Source organism: Oncorhynchus gorbuscha, linkage group LG16, assembly GCF_021184085.1.
Source record: "Oncorhynchus gorbuscha isolate QuinsamMale2020 ecotype Even-year linkage group LG16, OgorEven_v1.0, whole genome shotgun sequence".
Taxonomy (NCBI): Eukaryota; Metazoa; Chordata; class Actinopteri; order Salmoniformes; family Salmonidae; genus Oncorhynchus; species Oncorhynchus gorbuscha.
The window spans coordinates 36,277,358-36,295,369 of NC_060188.1; the positions used below are offsets into that span (position 1 = coordinate 36,277,358).

At 43.2% G+C, this 18,012-nt stretch overlaps 1 protein-coding gene across 5 annotated transcripts; it reads right to left on the bottom strand.

Annotated features, from left to right (window-relative positions):
- Positions 1-8,145: 8,145 nt before the first annotated feature.
- On the bottom strand, positions 8,146-14,169 carry LOC124000280 (nucleoside diphosphate kinase 3-like). Of its 5 annotated transcripts, none has more exons than XM_046306544.1 (6): positions 14,108-14,169; positions 13,687-13,740; positions 9,674-9,804; positions 9,287-9,388; positions 9,002-9,114; positions 8,146-8,681 (listed from the first exon to the last, which is right to left on the bottom strand). In XM_046306544.1, the coding sequence occupies exons 2-6, from the start codon at positions 13,727-13,729 to the stop codon at positions 8,564-8,566; spliced, it is 507 nt and encodes a 168-aa protein (XP_046162500.1). In that variant the 5' UTR covers positions 13,730-13,740; positions 14,108-14,169; the 3' UTR covers positions 8,146-8,563. The 5 variants fall into 5 exon arrangements, with proteins under 5 accessions (XP_046162500.1, XP_046162496.1, XP_046162495.1 ...); XM_046306540.1 differs by lacking the exon at positions 14,108-14,169 and adding an exon at positions 13,247-13,300 and having other exon boundaries at positions 13,687-13,975; XM_046306539.1 differs by lacking the exons at positions 13,687-13,740; positions 14,108-14,169 and adding exons at positions 13,247-13,300; positions 13,419-13,527.
- Between the last annotated feature and the right edge of the window lie 3,843 nt (positions 14,170-18,012).

Consider the following 18,012-nt stretch of genomic DNA (forward strand, 5'->3'; position numbering starts at 1 on the left):
TGAATGCATTGGCCTGTAAATACAGTGAAGTTTGATCAGGAGGTGTGCAGACTCAGGATGCCTCGGAAATGGCGCCCAATGCCTTTTTATAATACTACTTTTGATCAGAGCTTGTCAAAAGTAGTGTACTATATAGGGAATAGGGTGCCATTTGTAATACAGATGTAGTTAAATTCATGGGGGATAACTGAGCCAGTAAATCAGGTGTAGTTGGAGTGAAGAGAAACTCTTGTTTTGGCATCAGAGGATGAACAGGGATTTGAATTGGTCCACATTAGAAGCAAGTTTCCAGACAGCCTTAATGACATAGAAGGGCCGTGTTTGAGCGGATCAAATATGTGATGCATTGTGGGTAAATTGTGACTGATTGATCTACAAATAATAATGAGTAGTTATTTATGATGCAAGGTGATTTGTAGATAAGTCAGGCTTGCACTGTCGATCAAACCCAAACTCTCCTGTAGAGAAAATGGACAGGTAAAGAGGCTCAGTTCTGTTTCGGCCTTTGTAAAAACCTATCTAGTCTTCTCAGGTCTGTGAACACCAAAGGGGTAAGGGCGAAGGGGAAAGTAACCGTGCCAAATAGTGGAAGGAGAGAGAGAGCCAGGCATATCCTCGACTGTGGGCTGTTTGGTTCATAACTAAATTCACCAACCGCCCACTTTACTCTGATTCCCAGACTGACAGTTGGACAGTGAGGTTTGTGCATGGTCGCCTGTTTTGAATGACAGCTGTAATTGACGATTCTGTAACTCTCCAGACATGCCCAAGGCCCTTCCCCTTCTTGTTCAGTATGTTACTCATATGTTGATCTCTTTATCTGTGTGGATTAAATATTAAACCTATTTGTGCGCTGAAAACCAGAGGCTGTGTTGTCTGTCGTTCTCTGTCGATTAACTTATTTTCAACCTTTTTTTGTGATCTTTTTAAAAAATTTACTTTTTTGAATTGCCGCATTTAAAGGTAATTTCCGATTGAGCCGACAATACAGTATGCAGAGTTTACTGTGAATGCAGTTTCCGCTAACATGGGAACATTGCCTTTAAATGATGCTGCAGTTCGGAACTTCCGGGTTTACGGGAATTAATTGAAGATGTACAAAGAAGTAACAAGGACAGTGGTTCAGATTCGGAAGAGTGAAGCTCAAGTCCATTTGGAACATACCCTGTCAAACTTTATAGGCACCTCTAACAGCAGTACTATAGATGTTCATATTGCACAGTGGACATTATGTTACATTTGAGATCCAGGTTAAAAGTCCTTTGACGACAGTACATAGCCTATCACACATACAACCACCCTTAATGTCTATGATAATACCTGTAAAAATAAAGGAATGAAATTCATTGAGAATTTTTTTTATTAATTTCAATTCATTCATCCAAATTTATTTGAAGCGATACAGTTGGCTGTTCGACCACATTCAGTGTTTACAAACTTCCTTCTTCACTGTTGGTTCTCTGAGGTTTTTAAGAGTGTTTTTGGATTATGATGAGGTAAGAAAGCAGGACACAGCTGCTTCATGACATATTCTTCAAAAACCAAGAGTTGTTTATGACGACATCTTTAAAACTGCTAAAAATGAATAAAACAAATACACTGACCGAACTGTGAATGTTGTGCCTTCAGATTAAAACACAATAAATCACTATGAATGAATGAGATTAGAAAAATGTGCCCTTTATTCGCCTTTCTCTCTTCTCTCTCTGTCAGTGGTTATTGCTAAGTTTCAGAGAGAGCACTAATTGCATTCCACATCCATGACTGTCCAGTACATACAGAAAGCAGCAGCAGATATGCAATTAAAGAACCTACAGTACAAGGATTCTCCTTGCAGTGGAAATTCAATCTTAAAGTTAACCCACTGTGAATCTCACACCTTGCAGTTTAATCTCAATGTTATCTTGTGTAAGTAACCGTGGCGAAGATGTGTTGTCATTCCTTCAATATATTTCATCAAAGCAGCAATATCACTCCTAGCTGCCTACTACAAAAAGCCGCAAATATATTTTCATCATCCTAACCAACTTGCCCTCTAAATACACCTCTGCTGTCTTTAACCAAGATCTCAGCGATCACTGCCTCATTGCCTGCATCCGTAATGGGTCAGCGGTCAAACGACCTCCACTCATCACTGTCAAACGCTCCCTGAAACACTTCAGCGAGCAGGCCTTTCTAATCGACCTCGCTGGGGTATCCCTGGAAGGATATTGATCTCATCCCGTCAATAGAGGATGCCTGTTTTTTTTTTTTTTTGCCTTCCTAACCATCTTAAATAAGCATGCCCCATTCAAGATATTTAGAACCAGGAACAGGTTCTCCCCAGACCTGACTGCCCTTAACCAACACAAAAACATCCTATGGCGTTCTGCATTTAGCATCGAACAGCCCCCGTGATATGCAGCTTTTCAGGGAAGCTAGAAACCAATATAATACACAGGCAGTTAGAGAAGCCAAGGCTAGCTTTTTCAAGCAGAAATTTGCTTCCTGCAACACTAACTCAAAAAGTTCTGGGACACTGTCCATGGAGAATAAAGAACACCTCCCCAGCTGCCCACTGCACTGAATATAGGAAACACTTTCGCCACTGATAAATCCACTATAATTGAGAATTTCAATAAGCATTTTTCTACGGCTGGCCATGCTTTCCACCTGGCTACCCCTAACCCCAGTCAACAGCACTGCACCCCCCACAGCAACTCGCCCAAGCCTTCCCCATTTCTCCTCCCAAATCCAGTCAGCTGATGTTCTAAAAGAGCTGCAAAATCTGGACCCCTACAAATCAGCCGGGCTAGACAAATTAGCCGGGCTAGACAATGGGGAAGGCTTGGGCGAGTTCTTTCTTTCTAAAATGATCTGCTGAAATTGTTGCCGCCCCTATTACTAGTCTGTTCAACCTCTCTTTCGTGTCGTCTGAGATTCCCAAAGATTGGAAAGCAGCTGCGGTCATCCCCCTCTTCAAAGGGGGGACACTCGACTCAAACTGCTACAGACCTATAATCTTTCCTACCCTGCCTTTCTAAGGTCTTCGAAAGCCAAGTCAACAAACAGATTACCGACCATTTCGAATCTCACCATACACTCTCTGCTAGGCAATCTGGTTTCAGAGCTGGTCATGGGTGCACCTCAGCCACGCTCAAGGTCCTAAACGATATCTTAACCGCCATCGATAAGAAACATTACTGTGCAGCCGTATATTCATTGATCTGGCCATGGCTTTCAATTCTGTCAATCACCACATCCTCATCGGCAGACTCGACAGCCTTGGTTTCTCAAATGATTGCCTCGCCTGGTTCACCAACTACTTCTCTGATAGAGTTCAGTGTGTCAAATCGGAGGGTCTGCTGTCCGAACCTCTGGCAGTCTCTATGGGGGTGCCACAGGGTTCAACTCTTGGACCGACTCTTCTCTGTAATACATCAATGATGTCGCTCTTGCTGCTGGTGAGTCTCTGATCCACCTCTACGCAGACGACACCATTCTGTATACTTCTGGCCCTTCTTTGGACACTGTGCTAGGTAAAGTCCCCCTTATCTCAGCTCGCTGGTCACCATAGCATCACCCACCTGTAGCACGCGCTCCAGCAGGTTATATCTCTCTGGTCAACCCCAAAACCAATTATTTCTTTCTCTCCTTCCAGTTCTCTGCTGCCAATGACTGGAACAAACTACAAAAATCTCTGAAACTGGAAACACTTATCTCCCTCACTAGCTTTAAGCACGAGCTGTCCGAGCAGCCCACAGATTACTTTAACCCATCTATAATTTAGCCCAAACAACTACCTCAGTAAGGAACTACTGTATTTATTTTATTTATTTATGCACCCCATTATTTTTATTTCTACTTTGCACATTCTTCCACTGCAAATCTACCATTCCATTGTTTTACTTGCTGTATTGTATTTACTTTGCCACCATGGCCTTTTTTGCCTTTACCTTCCTTATCTCACCTCATTTGCTCACATCGTATAGGTCTACTGTATTATTGACTGTATGTTTTGTTTTACTCCATGTGTAACTCTGTCTTGTTGTATGTGTCGAACTGCTTTGCTTTATCTTGGCCAGGTCGCAATTGTAAATGAGAACTTGTTCTCAACTTGCCTACCTGGTTAAATAAAGGTGAAATAAATAAAATAAAATAAAAGTTCAACCACAAAGACAAAGGAAGTGTTCCAGTGCCTCACAAAGAGGGGCACCTAAACATACATTGAATATCCCTTTGAGCATGATGTTAATTATTAATAATGATTAATGATGTATTAATTACATTTTGGATGGCGTATTACTAAACCGAGTCACTACAAAGACACAGGTATCCTTCCTAACCCTGTTGCCAAAGAGGAAGGAATCACACAAGGATTACACCATGAGGCCAATGGTGACTATAAAACAGTTTGTTTGTCTGTGATAGGAGAACAGGATGGATCAACAACATTGTAGTTACCCCAAAATATTAACCTTAATTGACAGAGTCAAAAGCAAATGCAAAATATAAATATTCCAAAATATGCATCAAGGTTTGCAATAAGGCACTAAAGTAAAACTGCAAACATTGTGGCAAAAACATGTACTTTATGTCCTGAATACAAAGTCTTATGTTTGGGGCAAAACCAACACAACACTGAGTGCCACTCTTAATATTTGCAAGCCTGGACCACCAGGCTGCATCATGTTATGGGTATGCTTGTCATCGACAAGGACTAGGGAGTTTTTGCATGATAAAAATAAACGGAATAGATAAAACCTGGTTCAGTCTGCTTTCCAACAGACACTGGGAGACACCTTTCAGCAGGACAATAACCTAAAACACAAGGCCAAATATACAGTGCCTTCAGAAACTATTCAATACCCCTTCACTTATTACACATTTTGTTTTGTTACAGCCTGAATTAAATAATAATAATAATCTCACCCACCTACACACAGTACCTAATAATGTCAAAGTGAAACAAATGTATAAAAAAATTAGCAAATTTATTTAAAATGAATTACAGAAATATCTCATTTACATAAGTATTTACTGGTGTGGTAATTCAACTGCTGCAAACCCTCCTACTTAACTGGCCAACGGATTTTCTCATGGAGTTTTCATTCAATATCAAATCAAATGTAGCCCTTCTTACATCAGCTGATTTATCAAAGTGCTGCACAGAAACCCAGCCTAAAACCCCAAACAGCAAGCAATACAGTTGTAGGAAAAACTAATTCAATAGGGTTTTTAGTACATTTATCTTAGTTTGAATTTTGACCACAGACTCAATAGAACATATCTAGTTATATATATCGGGTTTAGAATGTTAGGCATCAATGAAAGAAATCCGTCTAAATATATGCATATTCGTCTCCGTTAGAATTTGAAGAGTTGCTGTCCCATTCTCTGCGATTGTCATTCTAATGGAATCCAGAAACAATAAAACCCTGTCCATTTACATCAAAAGGTGCAAAGTTATGGGCAAAGACACATTTACATTACATTACAACTAAGTAATTTATAGCAGACGCTCTTATCCAGAGCGACTTACAAATTGGTGCATTCACCTTATGACATTCAGTGGAACAACCACTTTACAATAGTGCATCTAAATATTTTAAGGGGGGTGAGAAGGATTACTTTATCCTATCCTAGGTATTCCTTAAAGAGGTGGGGTTTCAGGTGTCTCCGGAAGGTGGTGATTGACTCCGCTGTCCTGGCGTCGTGAGGGAGTTTGTTCCACCATTGGGGAGCCAGAGCAGCGAACAGTTTTGACTGGGCTGAGCGGGAACTGTACTTCCTCAGTGGTAGGGAGGCGAGCAGGCCAGAGGTGGATGAACGCCTGGGTGTAAGGGCCTGATCAGAGCCTGGAGGTACTGAGGTGCCGTTCCCCTCACAGCTCCGTAGGCAAGCACCATGGTCTTGTAGCGGATGCGAGCTTCAACTGGAAGCCAGTGGAGAGAGCGGAGGAGCGGGGTGACGTGAGAGAACTTGGGAAAGTTGAACACTAGACGGGCTGCGGCGTTCTTGGATGAGTTGTAGGGGTTTAATGGCACAGGCAGGGAGCCCAGCCAACAGCGAGTTGCAGTAATCCACACAAAACATACACATCAAATTAAATATTTATCTTGATCAAAAACAACCACTTCTGGTGTAGTATAATTTTAACATCCTTACAAACCACTTAATGTAAATGTACATTACTATATTGTACATAGGCTGGTCATCAAGGTTTGTACCTGTACACTTTACATCATCAGCATGATGAAAAACATTGCAGAATACAGTAATTGAGCACATTGTGACATCAAGTGGTTTGTGATGATGTGATGATGTGATAATGTGGCTCAGTTGGTAGAGCATGGCGCTTGCAATGCTAGGGTTGTGGTTTCGATTCCATTGGGGAAAATGTATGCACTCACTACTAAGTTGCTCTGGATAAGAGAGTTTACTAAAATGGAAAATAAATGAATAGACCATTTCAGTTTTCACAAAGAAATAAGTTGCATTTGCAAAGTATTTCAAGAAACTGGAAAACATAGTGTATTCAGACCCCTTGACTTTTTCCACATTTTGTTACATTACAGCCTTATTCTAAAATTGATTCAATATTTTTTTCCCTAATCAATCTACACACAATACCCCAAATGACAAAGCAAAAACAGGTTTTTAGAAATGTTTGCAAATTTATAATACTTTTTAAAAAAATTATCACAATTACATACAGTTGAAGTCGGAAGTTTACATACACAGGTTGAAGTCATTAAAGCTCATTTTTCAACCAGTCCACAAATTTCTTGTTAATAAACTATAGTTTGGCCAGTCGGTTAGGATATCTACTTTGTGCATGACACAAGTTATTTTACAGATTACTGTATCACAATTCCAGTGGGTTAGAAGTTTACATACACTAAGATGACTGTGCCTTTAAACAGCTAAGAAAATTTCAGAAAATGTAATGGCTTTAGAAGCTTCTGATAGGCTAATTGACATAATTTGAGTCAATTGGAGGTGTACCTGTGGCTGTATTTCAAGGCCTACCTTCAAACTCATTACATTACATTACTCTTATCCATTACTCTTATCCAGAGCGACTTACAAAACTCAGTGCCTCTTTGCTTGACATCATGGGAAAATCAAAAGAAATCAGCCAAGACCTCAGAAAAACAATTTTAGACCACAAGTCTGGTTCTTAAAATAAAGTGGTGATCATAATTGACCTAAAACAGGGATTTTTACTAGGATTGAATGTCAGGAATTGTGAAAAACTGAGTTTAAATGCATTTGGCTAAGGTGTATATAAACTTCCAACTTCAACTAAGTATTCAGACCCTTTACTCAGTACTTTGTTGAATCACATTTGGGTATGACGTTACGTTACAAACCTGGCATAACTGTATTTGGGGAGTTTCTCCCATTCTTCCATCTGGCCACTCTACCGTAAAAAGGCCTCATTGGTAGAGTGCTGCAGAGATGGTTGTACTTCTGGAAGGTTCTCCCATCTCCACAGAGGAACTCTGGGGTCTGAATACTTTCTGAATTCACTGTATATCAAGCAAGTATCATATTAACTTTTTTTTACAGATAATAATCAGACAAATGTTCGGAAACACTCAAATACATTTTGTTAAAATGTTTTCACAAAATGAGTGCTCTTGGCCTTTACTCGTCCTGTATTAGTGGACCAAAATTGGCCCCCTTTGCGCAGGCAAGCATTTTTGCAGCAGCCCCACCCTCAAACTACTTCCTGCGGCTATGCCCACAAGAGAAGAAGCCAGATGTGGTGGTCCTGGGCTGGCGTAGTTACACGTGGTCTGTAGTTGTGAGGCCAGTTGGGCGTACTACCAAATTCTCTACAACAAGGTTGGAGGCAGCTTATGGTAGAGAAATTAGCAACAGCTCTGGTGGTCATTCCTGCAGTGAGCAATGCCATTTGCACACCTCCCTCAAAACTTGAGAGCTCTGTGGCGTTGTTCTGTTTGACAAAACTGCACATTTTAGAGTGGCCCCCAGCTCAAGGTGCACCTGTGTAATAACCATGCTGTTTAATCAGCTTCTTGATATTCCACACCTGTCAGGTGGATGGATTATCTTGGCGAAGGAGGAATGCTCAATAACAGGGATGTAAACAAAATTGAACAGCATTTGAGAGAAATAAGCTTTTTGAGCATATGGAACATTTCAGGGATCTTTTATTTCATCTCATTCATCTCAGCTTGAAAATATATGGCAAGACTTGAAAATAGCTGTCTAGCATGATCAACATCCAAAGTACAGATATTGTATAATCCATGTGTGCAAAGCTCTTAAGAGACTTACCCAGAAAGATTGCTGCCAAAGGTTATTCTAACATGTATTGACTCAAGGGTATGAATACTTATCAAAGACATATTTGTTTTCAATTTTTCATGAATATTTGTACATATGTTAGAATTTCTTTCACTTTGACAAAGTATTGTGTAGACCGTTGACAGAAAAAAATGACAACTAAATCTATTTTAATCCCGCTTGGAAAAACAAAATGTGGAAAAAGTAAAGGGGTATGAATAGTTTCTGAAGGCACTTGGGTGGTCTTACAAGTGGTGTGTGTGTGTCACTCATAGATCCAGTGTCCGCTGCTGTCCTCCCAGCACTGTAGCTCATTCTGCCTGAACCACAGAGAGATCTCTCTCTGAGCGCTCTCCACAGAGTCACTGCCATGGATCACATTCCTACAACACAGAAAGTCAACAAGATATAATCTCATGGTCACTGATGATAACATGTAACAGTATTGCTTCTCCATCCCTCTCTTCGCCCCTACCTGGGCTCAAACAAGGGACCATCTGCACACATCAACAACTGCCTCCCACAAATCATCGTTACCTATTGCTCCACAAAAGCAGAGGCCCTTGCAGAGCAAGGGAAACAGCTACTTCAAGGTCTCAGAGCAAGTGACGTTACTGATTGAAAAACTATTAGTGCGCACCAAACTAGCTAGCCATTTCACAACCAGTTACACACACACACACAATACACAGACACACTTTACCTGCCCACTTCCAAACAGTAGTCTCCTCTGATGGTTCCTGGTAGGGAGTCTGCCGGGTTGGTCTCCCCCAGCATCTTGCGAGACATCTTCACCACATCCAGACCTTGCCACACCTAAACACATGCACACATATACACACCTGGATGAACAATTGCACAACTAGGGATGTGCACATTAACGTGGATAACCAGTAACGTTTAAATTGTGTAAACCATAATAAAATATGTCAAATATCTTGAGCGGGAGAGGGCAGCTGTGTATGTAGTAGTAGGCATGCTATCTCACCATGGCAACGATGGGTCCAGAGCTCATGTTGCGCACCAATCCATTGAAGAAGGGTTTGTCTCTCAGGTCCCTGTAGTGCTCTCTCAGGAGATCCTCGGACGCCTGACGAACACACACACCCACCCACATCACATCAGAGAGATCCAACACAGACAGTATATCATAAGCCCCTTTCACAAACATAAATCACATATTTTATTTAAATATATTTTACAAGATTTCTCCAGTTACCCCCTTCACACTGCTCTGGAAAGGCTAATTATTGCCTGTTTGTTTTGAAAGATGGCGTACAAGTGTTGTAAACTATGTTAATAAACTGTCTAATGAAGTGCTTCCTCCTTCTCGCGTGTGGGTTTGATGGACGTATATCATGGTGTGTGCTATTACCTGGACTAGTTTCATTCCCACCAATCTGAAGCCCTTTTTCTCAAAGCGCTGGATGATCTCTCCCACTAGCCTCCGGTGCACACCATCCGGTTTCACAGCTATGAAGCTGTGCTCATTGACACCCGTCCAACCTAGGACGAAAGCATGACCATCATGTCCAGTCCCAAATCAAACCCTAGCCTATGACATTTGCTGATTGGCCATACCTCGTAGATTTGAAATCGGCAGCTGGGGTGTGTGAGCAATATGGTGGAAACTCCATCTAGCCCACAGATTATGGCAAATTTACAAATCTGTTAGGGTGGCAGGTAGCCTAGCAATTAGAGCGTTGGGTCAGTAACTGAAAAGTTGCTGGTTTGAATGAGCAAGGCACTTAACCCGAATTTACTCCAGGGGCGCCATATAAAACGCTAACCATGTAAAACAAAACATTTCACTGCACCTATCCCGTGTGTGTGACATTTTTTTATTTTAACAATCATATGTGGTACACCTAATCAGTCCAAGCAAGTACAAGCAATAAAATATCACATTTGTGATGTGACTATTACTACAATATCTCATGGCCAATTTAAAATGTTCTAGAGAGGATTTAGATAACTGATGAGCTGAGGAGGTGTCGGATTACACCCCCCCCCCACACCTTCCATAAAGCGTTGCTTGTAAAAACCATACATTTTGGCTTGCGTGAAATATGAAATAGCACCTTTACCATCAGATTCCTCAATTCGTGCATGTTTTGCCTCCAAATCCTCAATTTTTTCCTGCTGAACAGGCAATGACCGTTTTCTTCGTCCCATATCATAGACTCGCTTGCGCCGTGGTGCTCTTGTGCGAGTGCGACCAACCAATCAGATTGCTGGCGTCACCGGAACCTGGTTCCCAAGTTATAACACAGCCACAAAGTCATAAACCCCGCATATGACTACAATTTATCTTATTAAAATCTGATTACACAACCCTAACCTTAACCACACTACTAACCTTATGCTTAACCTTAAATGAAGACCACAAAGCACAATTTTGTTTTCATGAATTGTTTTGATATATTGTAGGCCTTGACAATTTTGACTTTGTGGCAAATAGTGAAACTGGATACAGTGTCCGTAATGGAATTGTTTTAACTATGTTACAGCAAAGATGATGGGTATACTGACAAAATTGCATGTCTCTCCGCCCTAACAATTGGAGTCATTGTCCACAAAGAAGAACGTCGGGTTAGGGTTAGGGTTAGGGCTAACTAGCTCCCGCCTATTCTTTCTTTGGATGGTGGACACATCTCATTATTGTAATATTCGACGAGGGTTGTCGATGTCAACCACCCGTATCCAATGAAGAGATGCTATGCTTACTAGCCTCATGATATGAATATGCATAGCCATCTCGCGACAACTCCGATATAAAGTGTTTTTTCTCATAGTTGCCTGGATATCACGTGTCCTACTTTTATCAGTACACTCAAAACAATGTGTCCATTAAAAAACTTATTCGACCAAATAAGCCATTCCATTTTTTGTTGACCAAATTTCGACACACCTCCATACAAAAACTCATTGCTCATTGCCGAATTTGGCCACGCTCTTCCTCTTCCTATCTGGGTACAGCTGGGACGATCACGTGTGAAGGTTTTTGTGAAAGCGTTTCTTGGTATCTACTATTAACACAGCCACAAAGTCTAAATTGGCTGTACGATTTTTTTTAAATGTGCTTAATTTAACGTTATGAATAAGGTTAGCAGTGTGGTTAAGGGTTATGTTGACAATCAAAATTTAAGAAGATAAATTAAAGAAATTGACGGGGTTTATTACTTTGCGGCTGTGGTAACTAGTGACAACCTGATGGCTCTGTTGCTTGTGGTGCTTTCAAGACAACTGGAAACTCGGGGAAAAACGAGGTCAAATCATGACCTCAGTGATCTTCACGTCGAAAATTCGGAGCTCCAGAAAGAGGCTTTTACCCAATCGGAGCTCGTTTTTCCCCCGAGTTCCCAGTTGTTTTGAATGCAGCATTAGAATTCCGAAGCGTAGACATAGGAAAGCACTATAAAGACAACTTCTAATATAATAATAATAATATATGCCATTTAGCAGACGCTTTTATCCAAAGCGACTTACAGTCATGTCTGCATACATTCTACGTATGGGTGGTCCCGGGGATCGAACCCACTACCCTGGCGTTACAAGCGCCATGCTCTACCAACTGAGCTACAGAAGGACCACTTTAGTGACGATAAATAGGCTATCACCGCATTTGAATGGTAATGTTGCCAATGAAAAAGCCAATCTGACAGCGGTTATGATTAAAACCTTCTACCCTGACCCTCCAATATTGGCAATTTACGAAACAGCAATCGATCGAAGATCACACAAATGTCACAAGTATGAGGATTCTGTGTTATGCACTATAGCCCGTTACCATATATGTGATTGAATATTATCTGCTGTTGGCTTGTGTGGATGTATGTATGTGTTATGCAACATAGCTGACTTGACACATTGTTAACCGTTTCAGGGCCATGGGCCATTCTCATGATGGAAAAATACAGAATAACATGAAGACAGGAACTGTGCAATGAGTTGGGGGGGGCACATTCAGAACGTAGTGTTGCGAGAACAAACAGTCTTTTGTTAAATAACAGGAGCCAGGTGCGAGATAACGGTATCGAGCATGAGCGCATAGATATTCTTCACAGCAACAGTTACATCTATCAATTGGAGCGCCTGGGTGTTGGGACCAGCTCTACGCCAACAATCAACGATAGGTTGGGTGAGTCTAAACCACGCCCAGTCTCTACTCTGACAGGCCGGCTCAGAAGCAGGAACTACCCCTGTCAGAGTATATTTATAATATCTTTGTCAGGAACAAGTCAGTTCTCTGTTTTGCCCTGCGAGGTGGGACAGAGAGCCTGTATATACGAAAATTGCATTTACCACTTATTGCTTAGTTAATAAAAAAGACATAGCATACAATCGGTGACTCATTGTCATATTTATCCTGATACCAGATTCGAATTGACGCAACTCTAACACAAGGCAATAGTCAGAATCCCACTCCATTCGCAAAATAACTCGGAACCTTCTGCTACGTTCATAATATGCAGGCCTACAGTGTCAGGTGAAAACTTGAATCATTATAGCTGCGAGTACTGTTGGATCCTGTATTTTACATTATAGCCATTACATATATATATATTTAAATATTATCTGATGTTGGTTGTGTGAGGTATCTGCATTTGTGCACTGGGGCATCATTATGAGATTAAACCACTGCTTGCTACTTGCCTGTTTGTGTGTGACAAGAACTGAGTAACATGGTGTGACCTGCATGTTGCAAAACAGTAGATAACAGCCCAGCAGATTACTTAGCTAATAAAAATAGATAGTATAAAATCGGTGACTCATTGTTATATTTATCCTGATACCAGATTCGAATTTACGAAACCCTAACAGTACTAACCACTACCGCCAGTCTGCTGCAAGCAAACAAGTATCGAACAGATGCAATGCATTTAACTTGAATCAACCATATGAAATTGAGGAAATGTCATATAAAACCATAATAAGTGCAACCAACCTGTTTGGAAAACACTTGCCAATATAGTCAATAGGAAAATCATCGTTGCATCATCTACAGGGAAAAAGTGAAAATAAGGAAGAAAGTCCTTCACGTATCTTCGGAAAGCAGCCAGGAAGTAGGGCGCGAACGCGCAGTGTGGGGAGTGATTCAGGAAATAAACTACTGATACCTTTCACCAAGTTACCTAACATCTTCCTAGCTTCATAAGATACCACCACAATCAATGGAGACAGGGGCTGCAGTCCAAACATGTCAATTTGACCCTGGTTTGTATAATTTGTGGAACGTCCCAAGAGGAATCTGTTCCAAAATCTTCGTAAATAACAAGGTTGCCAACAAATAACGCATACAAAGTTGTATAGCGGCGGAATGGGATACCGGGTAGGGAATATGCAATTGAGGAAATGTCATATAAAACCATAATAAGTGCAACAAACCTGTTTGGAAAACACTTGCCAATATAGTCAAGAGGAAAATCATCGTTGCATCATCTACGGGGAAAAAGTGAAAATAAGGAAGAAAGTCCTTCACGTATCTTCGGAAAGCAGCCAGGAAGTAGTGCGCGAACGCGCAGTGTGGGGAGTGATTCAGGAAATAAGCTACTGATACCTTTCACCAAGTTACCTAACATCTTCCTCGCTCCATAAAATACCACCATGCATTAAATATGCACTGTCAATGGAGACAAGGGCTGCAGTCCAAACATGTCAATTTGACCCTGGTTGGTATAATTTATGGAACGTTCCAAGAGGAATCTGTTCCAAAAAAGTTGCCAACAAATAACGCATACAAAGTTGTATAGCGGCGGAATAGGATACCGGGTAGGGAGTGTGCTATGTAATTACGTGTTTCACTCACCACGTTTATTCCCCCCAAAATCATTCTGGTAGCCTCCACCATTTCTCGTTTAATGTTTTAGTTATTATTTCCGGTGTGTCGGCATTCGGCCAGTGAACTCTACTGCGCCCCAATTAGGCTATTGCTATGGTTAACATGTAACTTAACGAATGACTGCTCGCTCCAATATTGTATTAGCTAGGTGGCTTGTACACAATTGTTACCGATGATACTGTATATACCAGCCTACATACATTGTATTTTGCCAAATTCTCTGTTAATCCTGTTGCCCAAATATAGCCCCGAACCCTAAACAAAAAAAATCCCCATGTGTGCAATTTCTGCAACCCCCTATACTGATCTATGACAGCATGCTAAAACAATGATAATGCATGCAATGCTTTATTATAAAGTAGTTTTTTTCATGCATTCTGGTACCTCAGCATACTCTGGGTCACCCCCCTCTCTGGCTCACTTTTTGTTCCTGCACTTCCCAATTTACAAATTAAGCACTGCCAAGGTGTATTTATATTCATAAGCTCTCACTCACATCGCTTTTTCCGTTGCCATCTTTCATTTATGGCACTTCAACATTGATACAGAGTGGCACATCACACTCATGTCTTTTCTTGGGACTCCACACACACACACGCACACACACACACACACATACACACACTACTGTAGCATATTGTTTACATTTCTCAAATTTAGGCATCCACTGACATGGGCACAGACGTGTGTACAGTCATTTTCTGTGTGGTGGGCAAATTTGGTTGAACAGGAGAAGAGGATGTGATTACTTGTGGGGGTGGTGGGTTCAACAGCTGCAGGGAAGCTGATTGGTTGCTTTGGCTATCACATCTTCTTGATTAAAAGAAAGACAGATTCAGAAATTAGTTAGACATTGCCATAGTTCAATGTTGAAAAGCCTTCATTTACATGCTCTCAAAAATAGACATTCAGTATTCACTGAATGAAGTAGCCTACCCATCCACATTTACAATAAATTATACTAACAGCACATTCAATGACTCGTGATTATTATTGTAGGCTACTCTTGTACCTACCTTGTATAATACTGTAATCATTGAATGAAGTAACATATCATCCACATTTAAAATGTAATCAATTAGATAAATAATGATAGCACATAAAGTTATATTATCGTAGAATAGGCTACTCCAGTATGCCCACTTATGATAGGATACCGTTATGATACTGGCGTGATTTTAGGTCTTCAATTCGAAGTTGTATGTTGTACCTCGTTTCCGCCCTTCAAGGAAAGGCATCCCCCATTCTATTCAGTGCAGGTGTGAATGTCCCATAGCTTTAGCACACAATGGCATGTCGGGGTAGTGTATTACAACGTACCATTTTTATATATCCTATAGCACATGTTTGTATATTTTTCATTTACCATTTAATTAATCCATGAAATAAATAATACTAGCACATCAAATTCCATTATTATTGTACACTAGCCTACTCCCCTATCGACACAGTAATTAATATTGCCTTCGACATTACGTTATCAACTCAGCAAAAAGTAATTCTTTTCAAATAATCCAAATTTGCTGGCGCCTCTGGGCTGAGGGGCTCTGGCGGGACGCTCCGGCAGCGGCGCCGGACAGGCGGGACGCTCCGGCAGCGGCGCCGGACAGGCGGGAGCACCTGCAGGGAGGAGACAGAGACAGCCTGGTGCGTGGAGCTGCCACAGGAGGCAGCGGCGCCGGACAGGCGGGAGGCTCCGGCAGCGGCGCCGGACAGGCGGGAGGCTCCGGCAGCGGCGCCGGACAGGCGGGAGGCTCCGGCAGCGGCGCCGGACAGGCGGGAGGCTCCGGCAGCGGCGCCGGACAGGCGGGAGGCTCCGGCAGCGGCGCCGGACAGGCGGGAGGCTCCGGCAGCGGCACCAGACAGGCGGGAGGCTCCGGCAGCGGCACCAGACAGGCGGGAGGCTCCGGCAGCGGCACCGGACAGGCGGGAGGCTCCGGCAGCGGCACCGGACAGGCGGGACGCTCCGGCAGCGGCACCGGACAGGCGGGACGCTCCGGCAGCGGCATCGGACAGGCGGGAGCACCTGCAGGGAGGAGACAGAGAGACAGCCTGGTGCGTGGAGCTGCCACAGGAGGCTCCGGCAGCGGCTCCGGACTGGCGGGAGGCTCCGGCAGCGGCGCCGGACAGGCGGGACGCTCCGGCAGCGGGCCGGACGCTCCGGCAGCGGCGCCGGACAGGCGGGACGCTCCGGCAGCGGCGCCAGACAGGCGGGAGCACCTGCAGGGAGGAGACAGAGAGACAGCCTGGTGCGTGGAGCTGCCACAGGAACCACCAGGCTGGGGAGACCTTCAGGAGGCTTGGTGTTAGGAGGAGCCTGAAAGACCGGGCTGTGGGGGAGCACTGGAGCTCTGGTGCGCAACCTTGGCACCACTTCCCCAGGCTGGACAACTACTCTAGCCCGGACCCTCCAGAGTGCAGGCACAGGTTGAACCGGGCTGTGGGTAAGCACGGGAGATCTAGTGCTTACTACACGCACCTCTCCCTTAGGCTCCACTCCCACAGTTGCCCGGCACGAGCGGAGCGCAGGCAGAGGACGCACTGCACCCTCCCAGCGCACCGGAGACACAGCACGCAGAGCCGGCGCAGGATAACCTGGACCAAAACTGCGTACCGGCGACCAGACCCGCTGAGCAGGCACCATACGCCCTGGCTCAATGCCCACACTCGCATGGCACTTTTGGAGGGCTGCCCTATAGCGCACTGGGCTATGGACACGCACTGGCGACACCGTGCGCTTAACCGCATAACACGGTGCCTGACCAGTAATGCGCTGCTTATAATAAGCACGAGGCATGAGCTCAGGTCTGCTACCTGGCTTAGTACCACACCTCGTGTGCCCCCCCCCCAAATTTTTTGGGGCTGCCTCTCGTACCTGTCGCACTGCCGTGCTGGCTCCTCAGATTGCCGCCGCTCAGCTCTCGCTGCCTCCAGCTCTGCTTTGGGGCGGCGATTTTCCCCAGCCTGTGCCCAGGGTCCCTCTCCGTTCAGTATCTCCTCCCATGTCCAGGAGTCCTGTGATGCTGGCCTCTGTTGTTGATGCTGCTGCTGCTGTCGTCGCTGTCCTTTACCACGCCGCTTGGTCCGATTGGGGTGGGTGATTCTGTAATGAATTTCCTCCTCTTCTTCCGAAGAGGAGAGGCAAAACGGATCAGAGGACCAATGCGCGGCGTGGTAAGTGTCCATGGTTCTTTTTAATACGTTAAGGTACACATGAACAACTGACTACAAAAAAAAAACAATAAATGTGAAAACTCAAAACAGTCCTATCTGGTGCAATCACAGAGACAGAAACAATCACCCAACAAACACACAGTGAAACCCAGGCTACCTAAGTATGATTCTCAATCAGAGACAACTAATGACACCTGCCTCTGATTGAGAACCATACTAGGCTGAAACATAGAAATACCCAAAACATAGAAAAACAAACATAGACTGCCCACCCAACTCACGCCCGGACCATACTAACTAAATACAAAACACAGGAAATAAAGGTCAGAACGTGACAAGACCCAATCTGGCTTCATGAGGAATAGACATATATCTAATAATATCCGACTGGTGTTAGACCTTATTGACTATTCTGATCTAATCTTCCAAGATAGTTTTGTCTTCTTAGACTTTTATAAAGCCTTCGATGCAGTGAAGCATGAGTTTCTATTTCTCTCCCTTGAAAAATTTGGTTTTGGGGAATTATTTTGTAGTACTGTTAAAGCTCTTTATATGAATGGGAACAGTTCCATTAAATTAAAGCATGGCGCTTCTCCTAGATTTGAAAAGAGGAATTAGGCAAGGTTGCCCAATTTCGCCTTACTTCTTCCTGCTTGCAACCCAACATATTACACGTTTTGTTAAATCCAGCGATATAA